This window comes from Oryctolagus cuniculus, chromosome 19 (genome assembly GCF_964237555.1).
Source record: "Oryctolagus cuniculus chromosome 19, mOryCun1.1, whole genome shotgun sequence".
In the NCBI taxonomy this organism is placed as follows: Eukaryota; Metazoa; Chordata; class Mammalia; order Lagomorpha; family Leporidae; genus Oryctolagus; species Oryctolagus cuniculus.
Window position 1 is genome coordinate 38575507 of NC_091450.1, and position 12948 is coordinate 38588454.

Consider the following 12948-nt stretch of genomic DNA (forward strand, 5'->3'; position numbering starts at 1 on the left):
TCCAGGTCTGCCTGCTTGCCTTCCGCCTCCACTCTAGATCTGCTCACGCAGCCGCTGGAAGGGGCAGGGGAGAGGAACAGGGTTGTGAAATGGGAAGATGGTGCTGACTGTGGCTTCATTGTTCTTTTTCTTGCATAAACACCAGCTTCTTAAGGCCAGCCGCTCTGAATAGGAGCCCGTAAAAAACCTGGAGTGCTTACATTTTAGGAATGAGAAAAAGCGGTGCTGCAGGGGCTAAGATTTCTGTTCCTGACATTAAATTGCCCCGAAATAGAAACTCTCCCAGTTCCCTCGGCACTAACAAGTATTTTCCCATAAATTACAATCTTAAACTCTCCCTAAGCCAAGAGAATGCTTTTTTTTTTTTTTAGCATGTTTTCTACAGGGTAAACTGCTTGTTAAGTATACACTGTATTAATTGAACAGCTTTTCAACATTGCATTGCTATCTTGTAATTTACCACTTTCTTTTAATTTTGACAGTGAAACTATCGCAGCATGTGAGGTGGATTTTCTTTATGAAAGCTATATCATGTAATTGCCATTATGAGATCTTGCTTGAATTGGTTATACTTTTATCTTGAAATGGATTTTTTTTAAATTTCCTGATTTAATGAAAAGTGACAGGAACCATAATTAAGGCAAAGAACAGAATCTGGGAATACATTATGTTGAAATATTCCGTGACATTAACTTTATTTATTATAGCAGACATCTTACACCTACCTACATCACCTCTCAAATCAAGGGATTTTAATGTGCTTCCCACAAATCATAGCAAGATGTTTTTTTTTAATTTAAATCCATTTTATATTTAGAAAAATTGAGGTACAGAAACTTCTGAGATATCAGACTGTGTCCAGATGTCTCCTCATGTTTCCCACAGGCCTGCAACAGACATGTGTGCATGCCCACTGTGGTTTTGGACTTGGTTGTCTTGTATGCTTTGGCCTGATTCTACACAGAGCCTCCCTGTCAGCTACCCTTCAGGAAGGGCCAGGGCCAAGTTCTAAGGAAGAGACTCCCACAAACAGAACCTGGTGTTTCGCGGCGGGCTTGGCGAGCAGGGTGGTGGCGTTCACCACTCTCATTCATTCACTCCCAGCGCCGTGCAGGGGACCGGCAACAGGGGTGCACACACCGTCAGGCTGAGAACAGTCCCTCTCATTTACCGTCAAGTTCTGTCCCTGGTAGACTTCTCTTGTGTCCACTGCATTCACCCTCATTCCAGGTGTACGGGCTTGTTGGTCAGCTCCAGCCTCCTTGACTGCAGGCCTTGTTCGACAAGGGAGGGCCGGTCAGGAGTGGGCTGGGCACCAAGCCTCAGCCTGGCCCTCCTGTGCCCAGGCGCTAACTCTTTACCATGTGCTCGACTCACTCCACTGTCGGGCTCCCAGATGGGCCCATCCTGCCACCACCCCTCAAGTCACCTGTTCTCGCATGTTCTTATGGAATGAGGCAGTTTCTCCCACATCCATAACTTCATGCCCCTATGTCTTCTCACCTTTAAACAAGTGCATCTCCCATTTCTTAGCCTAATGAACCACTCCTGGACACCGTGAGACTTTTGTTAAGGTCAGCATATCAACCTCTTCACTGGAGGCTGTTCAGAGATATTGTTGATTGTGTAATGAATAGTGATACTATTCATTAGTGTTTATGGATACTCATATTTTAATTTTTACTTTTTTATGTATTTGAGAAGCAGAGAATTAGAGAGAAATCTCCTATATAATGGTTTACTCCCCTAGTGCCCACAGTGGCCAGGGCTGGGCCAGGCTAAAGGCAGGAGCCAGGAACTCCGTCTGGGTCTCCTCTGTGGATGACAGGAACCTAACTGCCTCTCAAGATGTGTACCAGGAAGCCAGACTCGGGGCTGGAACCGGGGCTCTAGCCCAGACACTGCCATGGTATATGGGAATCCCAGGCAGCAGCTTAACTACAGTGCAAACCCCATCTCCACATAAACGTGCCTAATCCTCACAGCCTTTAAAGCAGTGAGTATTACAGCCTCACCCATCTGTGAGGAGCAGAGGCACAGAGACAGGGAAAGTATTGCACAATTATGCAGGCAGCCGGGGCAGACCTGGGATCTGGCCTGCAGCCTGCCCTCTGCCCTCCCGACCTGCATCTGTGCCTGCCACGCAGTGAAGAGTCGGGCACCGTGGGCCAGCAGAGACCATCTCCGTCCAGGCCACGGGGTGAGCCCAGAGGTGTCCAGACTTTGGATCTGGAGGCCGCTGCTGCTCAATCTGAGATGAGAAAAATAACTCCTAAATGATGAGAAGGTGGCTGTGAAAATCTCGCCGTGCTAGCCTTGGAAACAGTGTGCTCACACCTTCCGTGAGGAATCCCTGGAATTTGCATATTCAGAATGCCTATTCATGTCCACTCCTACACAGGGGTCCCTCTTCCCACCCTCCAGTGGTACAAGGATGCCGTTTCCATTGGCAAGCTCCAGAACCCTCGCTACAAGGTGCTCGCCAGTGGTGGCCTGCGCATCCAGAAGCTGCGCCCGGAGGACTCCGGAATCTTCCAGTGCTTTGCCAGCAACGAGGGAGGGGAGATCCAGACGCACACTTACCTGGCCGTGACCAGTGAGTACCGCCTGTCGGCATGGACCGGACTGCAGCCCCGAGCCTCCCGCATGTTGAGCCACATCACACACACACACACACACACACACACACACACAGAAAACAGTGGTGTCTGTGCAGCCCCTGAGCTGGGCAGACAGGAGATGTGGCCACAGCGGGAGGGCTGGTCAGGAACACACCCCAGGCACACCTCTCCTCCTTGGGGGTCCCTTGAGTGGTGGAGACATCAAGTGCTCCCAGTTCTTGACACCTGTGGGCTTCTCACGGGAGTCCTGATTTCTCCAGCACTGAGCACTCCTCTTTGTTGGGAAGAAGTAGAAAAAAGTGCTCAGTGTTCTGGACAGAATTGGAAGGACTGTTGAGTGAATAGCTTGCTCCTAATCTTTTTCTTTTGATCTTTTTTCCATTTTTTTATATTCTTTCTCTATTTTAGTTTTATTGCACAATTACAGTTCTTTTGTGAGTTTTTTTATTATCCCATTAACAGAAATACGTTCGTACTCTGTCTTTAAAAAGTAAAGGTAAAGGTTTTCATTGTATCCGTGGGTTTTCCTTTTAATCTCCTGTACTTGTAATATTGTTCTTCTAAAATGAAGTGGAATTTAGTGATTATGGAATTATACCTTTCATGTGTACCCTGTTGAAAGCAAAATGCCAGTGCTCTGAGGTGTGAGAGCCACTTGAGGCGGTAAATCAGCGCTGGCGTGTAGACGGCCAGGGCTCTTATGAAGGGGTGGATGGGGGATTTAAAAGCTCATACGTGGGCCGGCGCCGCGGCTCAGTAGGCTAATCCTCCACCTTGCGGCGCCGGCACACCAGGTTCTAGTCCCAGTTGGGGCGCCGGATTCTGTCCCGGTTGCCCCTCTTCCAGGCCAGCTCTCTGCTGGGGCCAGGGAGTGCAGTGGAGGATGGCCCAAGTGCTTGGGCCCTGCACCTCATAGGAGACCAGGAGAAGCACCTGGCTCCTGCCATCAGATCAGCGCTGTGCGCCGGCCGCAGCGTGCCAGCTGCGGCGGCCATTGGAGGGTGAACCAACGGCAAAGGAAGACCTTTCTCTCTGTCTCTCTCTCACTGTCCACTCTGCCTGTCAAAAAATTAAAAAAAAAATGCTCATACGTGTGTTGGTGGACTGTGGGTCGCTTTCTTAACCTGTTCAGGGGAGTCAAATCTCCCCCAGTTTCGAGCACTGAGAGCCAGTATTCCTTCAACCATTGCAGTAACATCAGCCACTTAAGCCAGAAACTGGGTCTGGATCAGTTAGAATTATTTAAAGCTTGCCTTGCAGTCGGGGCCAGGGAGTGCTGGGCCTGGGACTGGCCAGCCTCGTCTATGCAGGGCTTGAGGGCACACGTTCTGGGCTTCAAGGGACACGGTCACTGTCACAACTTCTCAGCTTGGCCGTCGCGGAGTGAAGCCGCCTGGCAGCTCCACAGCCAGTGGGAGGCGCTGTGCCCCAGTAAAATTTTACCGTGTTTGTAATGTCTTGTTATTTTACAATGTTATCGGGAAAGAGAAAGCTCCTGTTTGTTTATTCACTCCCCCGATGTTTGCAGTGGCCTGGCTGGGCTGGTGCAAAGCCAGGAGCTGGGATCTCAGTTGGGGGTCTCCCACATGGGTAAATGGGACTCAACCATTTGAGCTATCACTGGTACTTCCCAAAGTTTGCATTATCAGGAAGCTGCAGCCTGGAGCCAGAGCTGGGAATCGAATCCAGCCACTCTGCTGTGGGAAACAGATGTCCCAACTGATGGGCCAGACACCCACTCCCAGTGAAGCTTTCTTTGCATGCGAGGGCTGCAGGCTGCAGATGGCCAACAGGCTAGAGTCTGCCCCGGTGAGACACCCGGCATTAGAAGATAAGCTGGCCCAGATGTTTCACTGACTCTCCTTCCACCTGGACCTGCCCGTCTGCCGGGACAGCTCTGTGGCCGGCAAGTGGGGAGTTAGTACGGCGCACCACTTAGACTGGTGCCGCAGCAGATGCTAACTGAACAGTGCATCCGTCATCACTACGGTGCTACCGTCCACTGTAGAAGTGAAGGATTTTCCTAGCGTGAGTTTCTTTTTCAAATGAAGATATCTTTAATGCAAGGAAAATGGCATGTTTAACAATGGCTATCCATTTGTTTGGCAAATGGTTACTGAGTCTTTGGTCAGGCCCCCTGGGTTAGGCCTTGGGACCACAGGCGAGGGTCCCTTGTGTCCAGGACAGAGGCCTGAGCAGGGGAGGAAGACAGTGCAGGGGTGAAGCACAAGGCAGGGGGCGCTGCAGAGAGACAGGACGGGGGAGGTGGCAGAGTGACCAGGGACTCTGCTTAGATGGGCGATTGGAGAGCCACTCTCTAACTGAAGGTAAGAAGGAGCTGTTCGAACAAAAGTGTGGGCGCGTGCTTGTGGCGGAGCGTGCCAGGGACTGCTCAGGTGCCTTGGAGGGAACCAGCTGGGTGCATGCAAGTGAAGGGAGGCAGGAAGGACAGAGCCTGATGATGGGTAAGGTGGCCCTGGTAGGAAGCAGATCGGAGGGATTTATGGGAGCTAAGAGCTGGGGAGGGGTGGGGAACCAGTGGGGGCCTTGAACTGGGAAGGTCCTGAAGCATCGTAGCTTTGCCTGGGCAAAGCTGGGTGAAGCCTGGATGGGGAGAAAAACACAGAAGCACCGAGACCAGCTAGGGACGCCCGTGTCATCCAGGCAAGACCTGGGACTCGGGTGGCCTCATATGAGGGGCAGAGAGACCATGAGCTCAGCAGGTGCGTCCGAGGCCGTCCGAGGCCTTCCCACCAGGTGTGCAAGAGGGGCCAGCAGTGCTGCTGTCTCCACTTTTCCCCCTGGGGGCATCATGACAGGGGCTCCTTGTCGGCACTGTGTCGGGATTGCTGTTGTAATGGTTATCAGAGCAGCACAGTCCGGTGAGCTCTCACCGGCACCATGGGAACAACTCCCTCCTTCATGCTGCTGGAGGCCCCCGCAGCTCCCAGTGAACAAGGAGAAATCTAACCCCGGGCTCAGGATGCCTCTCCAAAAGGGGCCCTAACTATTTTACGTTTCAGAACAAATCCAGGAAAGGGTCTTCATGAGAAGAACACGTTGTGTTTAAAAATGAGCCCTTTCAAATTTAAAGGACCAAAGCAGCTTGTTGGTTTTACCGAAGTGAATGCCCCTCCTCTCTCCAACACATTCACCTAGACTGTTCTTCCTTGGCCTGACCTTTCTCACCTGTGTGTCCATCATGTCAAGAATATTTTCTCTTCCAGCCGTTCCCAGGAGATGAATAGCAGGCAGTCACAGTCACCCTGGAAGGGTGGCCCTTATCCCCGCAGTGGGTCTCGTTAGACGCGCACGGACCCTGCCACACACACAGCTGATGTGAGCGTCTTCAGGGGCTGGCGGGATGAACATTTCACCATCTAACTCCTCTCCCCAGATATTGCTCCTGCGTTCACCCAGCGTCCAGTGGACACCACCGTCACTGACGGGATGACAGCGATTCTACGGTGTGAGGTGTCTGGGGCCCCCAAACCCGCCATCACGTGGAAGAGGGGTAAGGAGCAACCCGTTTTCACTGCTGTGGCCAGTGCAGAAAACAAACGGGTCGGCCAGTGGTTGGGTTTTATTATTCTGACTCTCGTTCATTTGTTCACTCAATAAAGATTTATTGGATGCCTACGGTGCTAGATGTTGGGGTACAGGGTGAATGGGACAGACAAGACCCCAGACTTCTAGAAAAGGCAGTAGTTTTTAAAAAAGAAAATAATAATTGTGCAAGTGTCACTGTCTTCTAACTCAAACCTTTGTGGAATTCCTCTGGCCTCCTGGGGCTCCTCAAAGTGCTAAGGACTGGGTTTGAAGTAACTCTGGTAGGATTTTCCCGTTTGTGAAAGCAAGGAGTCAGCCCTTCCTTACAGTATTCAAAATGAAGAATTGTGTCCGTTCATTAAAAAAATGGCACATTTTCATTTTATTTGAAGGGCAGTGAAACACAGGAGATATTCCATCCAGTGGTTCACTCCACAAATGCCTGCAACGGCTGGGGCTAGGCCAGGCCCAGGCCAGGATCCTGGAACTCAACCTGGGTCTCCCGTGTGAGTGGCAGGGAGCCAGCGACTTAGGCCACCACCGGGTGCCTCCCAGGGTTCACGTTAGCAGGAAGCTGGATCAGAGCAGAGACGGGACTTGGACCAGCGCATTCCAGTACGGAGTGCAGGAGTCCCAAGCCGAGGCTTGGCTGCTGTGCCAAAGGCCTGCTCCTCCGTTTTTTTTTTTTTTCTTTAATTCATTTTAATTTTTTTTTAAAAGGAAGAAAGATTCTCTTAGCACAGCATTCTTTTCCAACCTCCCTGCTTTAATACGTGAAGCTTAGCTCCAGCTGTGGTATCCATCCCAGGAAGAGCAGTGCCACCGCACAGGCTGTTCCGTGGTTCCACAGCCCCTTCGGCAGACCAGTCATTCACGCCCTGCAGTGCCGGCGCACAGAGCCCGTCCGTCATGGGTGTGTGCCCACTGGTGTAGATTCACCTACATGAACGAATGGTGCTGGAACTCCAGAAGTCCTGCCTGTTCCATGCTGCCAGCAAACCATGTGATACCCCCTCAGGTCTCAGAGGTATAGTTCCTGTGCTCAGACAGAGTCTGTAGCAAGGATCGGGGAACTACTGGTCAGTAAGGGGGTAGGCTTTTGTTTTATATCCTTTTCTGATTTGACCATAGTAGTAACTTTGTATAGAAAACTTTCATATGCACATAAATATAAAGAAACCGAAGAGCCAGTCATCCAGAGATAATAATCCCAAATGTGGACCATAATTTAGTCAACCAAATTTCTCATTATTGAGCAATTAAGATGTTCTTAGTCTTCAGTATTCTAAATAATGCAAAAGGAAACTGATTTGGTTATTTTTGTGCATTTTTTTTTTTTTTTTTTGCTTTATTCTGGTTATTTTCTTAGATTGTTCTGGTGGTGGCCGTCTAGCCACTGCCTCCTTTTCTTTCGCGGTGTGACTCTGACACCCCCGCTTCCTCTGCTCTTCTCAGGAAGCCGCATCCTGGCCAGCGGCTCCGTCCGGATCCCCAGGTTCATGCTGCTTGAGTCTGGGGGCCTGCAGATAGCCCCTGTCTTCACCCACGACGCTGGCAACTACACCTGCTATGCCGCCAACACAGAGGGGTCCCTGCACGCGTGTGCGGCGCTCACCGTGTGGAGTAAGGCCCCAGCCTGCATGAACCTCCTGCTAATCATGCTGTAATCACCGTGTCATGCGCGCAGAGGGGATGTCAATATGCCCTTGGACTTTATCATTTAATCAAAGCAGAATGATTATTCTTACAACTAATTTATAGAAATCTGTTGAGTAATTAATTTTTCAGCTTCTAAAAGCATAATTAGAAAATGTATTCAAAGATTTAATGGGGACATTTCAGGAGAGATAAAAGATTGATTTTTAAGTCAGAGTAGAGATATTATACTAAACTAGTTCAAATAATTGAATTAATGTGTTGGTTAATTTTAGAAGTTTTATATGAAAACTGAATTAAAAATAAAAATACAAAAGTGCTTTATATATTATTATGACCAACCAAAACATGTCTAGTATCTTAAATATGGATGTTTCTTATATATTAGGAATGAACTGAAAGAAAAAAATCCGTATTTTCTCTCAGCTTTTGCCATTATAATTTTGTCTAGAATACAGGTTTCTGAAATGCAAAATAAATTGTTTCCAGAAACATAAGGATTGGAGTACGAAATACCCACTCCACTTTTTTTTTGTTAATTTCAATGATACTTTTCCTTTTTCTTCATTCAAATCTATATTATTAAAAATGGTTCAAAACAGTTAAAAGACAATGCTAACCAATTTTCATAAAGCTGCCGAGAAGACAAATTTTAACTTACTAATAATTTGTTAAAATGCTATCCTTAGAGAAGAACTAAATCATTTGCTTTATTTCTTATTTATTTAGCATTTTTATCATATGGTTGGTGTCTGCGTTGATAAATGACCCTTTCTAACTTATTAGGTGTTCTAAAAATACCCAAGTTTAAACAAAATACAGGGTCTCATAATCTTGTCCAGTACTAAAAATGTTTTGTTCCATTTGGTACAGTTGAGTAGCAAGCCACTTTTAATTCATCATGCATTCCTAAAAATGTGAAATCTTGTCCAAAAAGTGATGTCTGATTCTCTGAGGCATAGATCACTCACCAAGGGATGCTGCGTGTCCACTGAGATTCAGAATCAGGACACCACTGTGACCAGCAGAGCATCCTGATGGCCCATAAGCATCTCCCCTACTGCTCCTGACCGGACCTGTGTCGCGGTTAGCCATGTAGGCGCCACCTTTCACCGCGGTTGGCGATGTAGGCGCCACCTTTCACCGCAAAGCAACTGAGACGCGGACATTTTTCTTAACTCGCGGCTAGCGAGCAGTCACACTGGGCCTTGGCACTCCTGGTGGCAGCTTATGGAGCGGTCCAACCTGCTGTTAGCACCGATCCGTTGCTAGCTGTGCGGTGTTGGACGAGTCCCTTCATTTCGGAGCATCTGTTTTCATGGCTGAATACCGGAGCAGAGATCCTGCAGCCATCACAGGATTGTGAGGCTTGAATAAAACAAAACAAATGAACGCACCTTGCCAAGTTACGGTTGTGTGGATGTGAGAGATGGCTGGAGCGATGATTGTCTTGGGAAAGAGTCTAGATCTTTAACCCAGAACGTAGAAGCCAAGAAAGATTCCCACATGGCCCTCCCTTCCCATTTTCCTACAGAGTGTTTGAGGGCCAGTGTGGCTTTGGGGGGTGGGTGGGGTGGCCGGCGTCACTGCAGCGTGGAAAGTCAGATTTTCAGTTGCGTAGCCTTTCTGAGTGCCTTCACTTACACTCGTTTTGCCCAGATAAGAGAAAACTTAGAGGTTTTGAAGTCAGATGACTAATTCAGTATTGCCCTGAGGGTAGAAACTATTAAACTTATAATTCCATCTAAGTCATGCCTTGTGTGTTTCCAGATCGGACGTCCATCGTCCACCCGCCTGAGGACCGTGTGGTGATTAAGGGGACCACAGCCACGCTGCGCTGCGGAGCCACTCACGACCCCCGCGTTTCTCTCCGGTCAGCTCAGTTCCGATACTTTGGGGCTTATTAATATTCTGTGAGCCTGTGAAGTGAAGTTGAGATGAAAAGGAAGAATTTTAGGAACTTTGATTTTGGCTGCAGATCCCTGATTACAGCACCACACAGTCGCGGGCGCCATCATTAATCACACAAAATCCCATTTTCCACTCCAGCCTTATGTATTATTTACAGGGAGCCATGTTCCACTTCATGACTTCAATACAGCTTTTCATGATTTTTCTGCCAAGGTTAATACACTATCTGTAAAACGTACTTGTCAGAGGCTGATACTTAATGAGAGAAAAATCCAGAGGGATCGAATAGGATTTCAGCAGTGTTTACACAGGCCGGGCCGTACTCGAGAGGGGCTTTCTCTGCTCCCAGGATGGCTTCATTGTGAAATGGGGAGCGAGGGAGGCCTAAACGGAGAGGAAAGACAGCATAGGTACCTAGCATGCCCAGGGGGAAGTATGTAACCAAAGCACCTGGGTGACCTGAAGATTCTTTTTTTTTTTTAATTTTTTTAATTTTTATTTTTTTGACAGGCAGAGTGGACAGTGAGAGAGAGAGACAGGGAGAAAGGTCTTCCTTTGCTGTTGGTTCACCCTCCAGTGGCCGCTGTGGCCGGCGCACCGTGCTGATCCTATTGCAGGAGCCAGGTGCTTCTCCTGGTCTCCCATGGGGTGCAGGGCCCAAGTGCTCGGGCCATCCTCCACTGCACTCCCTGGCCACAGCAGAGAGCTGGCCTGGAAGAGGGGCAACCGGGACAGAATCCGGCGCCCCGACCGGGACTAGAACCCCGTGTGCCGGCGCCGCAAGGCAGAGGATTAGCCTAGTGAGCCGTGGCGCCGGCCGACTTGAAGATTCTTTAAAGGAACTCTGACATCCTGTCCTTGTTTGAATTCACACCAGGGAAGGGAAGGATGGAAACTAGGACCCTCCGGGTAAATGTGTGGTCACAGACGGGTACCTCTGGGTGGTGAGTTTTTTCCCATGAAGAGCAGCCACATTCAGAACAGTTTTTAATTTTTGGATTCAGCCTCAAAAATAGAGCACAGTATTTTCACTCTGGTATAAGCCCCGGGGAATGCTGTTTAAACAGTGGACAGGATCAAGATGCCCTCCTGCTGTCCGGGACATTTCCCTCCAGGCGGAGGAGGGGCTGTGGGCACCTAAGTTACTAACCAGGTTCAGATAAGCCCGTCTCTCTGTCTTCTCGGGCGGTGTTTGACCAATCGTGAGCCTCCATGCCTGTGCCTGCTTCTCTAAACTTCCTCCCAGTTCACAAACCAGGGTGGTTTTAGTGAAGAGAATGCTGAATGCAAAACAAACCAGGCGAAAATTGGAAGTTAAAGATTCCCTAGGCACCCTTGGGGCTTGTCTCAGGGCTGGTGGCCGTGCCTTTCTACGTGGTTTGGAGTAGGATCGCCAAGAATGCAGCACCAGTCAGTATGGCTTTCTGCCACTCTGAGAGCTCACAATGCCTTTGAATCCTGGTGGTTTCCTTGTAGCTTTCACCTGGGGTGAGTGGGCGCCCCTTCCTGAGAAGGACCTGGGCTCTGAGCCCTTGGGCGCCCCTCGGTACAGGAGCTCTGTGCCCACAAGGAGCCCTAGGCCCTCAGTGACGATGGTTCTCTTGTAGTAGGTTCTTGTGGAATCTGCTCAGCTCTGTCTCTGGGTAATTTCAGATAAGTAGTTTATAAATGTCTGTGTTCTGTGACTAGGAAAGCTTCAAAGAACTGGATACATTTTAAAAATCTGATCAAATTAATTTGAAAGGAAAAACAGCACTTTCATCTCAACCCACAGTGAGCTTTGGCCCTGCCCACATCCATCAGAGGACTGGCAGCCTCTTAATTGATTCTCTGTTTGAAAAGACAAACGTGCTAAAATGGTCATGCAAAGAGCAAAGGAGAGAGAACACAGTTTTAGGGACCCTCTGCCAGAATGGCTGGATTTCAAGAGAACGTGTTTGTGGGGTAGGATGTGTTTGTCTCCCCAGAGCTGGGCGACTCCACTCTAGGGACTGTGTCGCATCTCATCCAGACATCACTTATGTCTGCCCGGAGCCGTCCTGGAGCAGGAATGTTGTGCAACACAGGGGTCTTCGTGGACTCCCACCCCTGAGACCCAAGATCGGACAGGAGTTCCAGTCCTCTTCATTGTCCCGTTTTTAACTTCAGTATTTTAACTTTTGTATTACGACCATGGTATCTTGTTGCTTTTCTTCCCATTTTTCTTAAGTGGGATTCATGTATCACAGAATTCACCAAGGTTTTTAGTGTACTTACAGGGTCATCAGCTGCTCGTTTTCTACCAGTGATCCCATCCCTACAGAGTCTGTAACTCAGTGGATCCCATCCCTACAGGGTCTGTAACTCAAGTGATCCCATCCCTACAGGGCCTGTAACTCAGTGGATCCCATCCCTACAGGGTCTGTAACTCAGTGGATCCCATCCCTACAGGGCCTGTAACTCAGTGGATCCCATCCCTACAGGGTCTGTAACTCAGTGGATCCCATCCCTACAGGGCCTGTAACTCAGTGGATCCCATCCCTACAGGGTCTGTAACTCAAGTGATCCCATCCCTACAGGGTCTGTAACTCAAGTGATCCCATCCCTACAGGGTCTGTAACTCAAGTGATCCCATCCCTACAGGGTCTGTAACTCAGTGGATCCCATCCCTACAGGGCCTGTAACTCAGTGGATGCCATCCCTACAGGGCCTGTAACTCAGTGGATCCCATCCCTACAGGGCCTGTAACTCAAGTGATCCCATCCCTACAGGGCCTGTAACTCAGTGGATCCCATCCCTACAGGGTCTGTAACTCAAGTGATCCCATCCCTACAGGGCCTGTAACTCAGTGGATCCCATCCCTACAGGGCCTGTAACTCAGTGGATCCCATCCCTACAGGGCCTATAACTCAGTGGATCCCATCCCTACAGGGCCTGTAAGTCAGTGGGTCCCATCCCTACAGGGTCTGTAACTCAGTGGATCCCATCCCTACAGGGTCTGTAACTCAGTGGGTCCCATCCCTACAGGGCCTGTAACTCAAGTGATCCCATCCCTACAGGGTCTGTAACTCAAGTGATCCCATCCCTACAGGGCCTGTAACTCAAGTGATCCCATCCCTACAGGGCCTGTAACTCAAGTGATCCCATCCCTACAGGGCCTGTAACTCAATTGATCCCATCCCTACAGGGCCTGTAACTCAGTGGATCCCATCCCTACAGGGCCTGTAACTCA

The 12948-nt window shown here is 49.3% G+C and overlaps 1 protein-coding gene across 6 annotated transcripts in view; it reads left to right on the forward strand.

Moving 5' to 3' along the window:
* SDK1 (sidekick cell adhesion molecule 1) overlaps nt 1–12948 on the forward strand; it is a 980492-nt gene that overhangs the window by 739566 nt on the left and 227978 nt on the right. For all 6 annotated transcript variants that reach the window (XM_070064289.1, XM_070064291.1, XM_070064290.1 and 3 more), the window contains 4 exons: nt 2402–2596; nt 6019–6135; nt 7626–7793; nt 9597–9699. In XM_070064289.1, coding sequence (XP_069920390.1) covers nt 2402–2596; nt 6019–6135; nt 7626–7793; nt 9597–9699 — 583 coding nt within the window. The remainder of the gene's footprint in view (nt 1–2401; nt 2597–6018; nt 6136–7625; nt 7794–9596; nt 9700–12948) is intronic.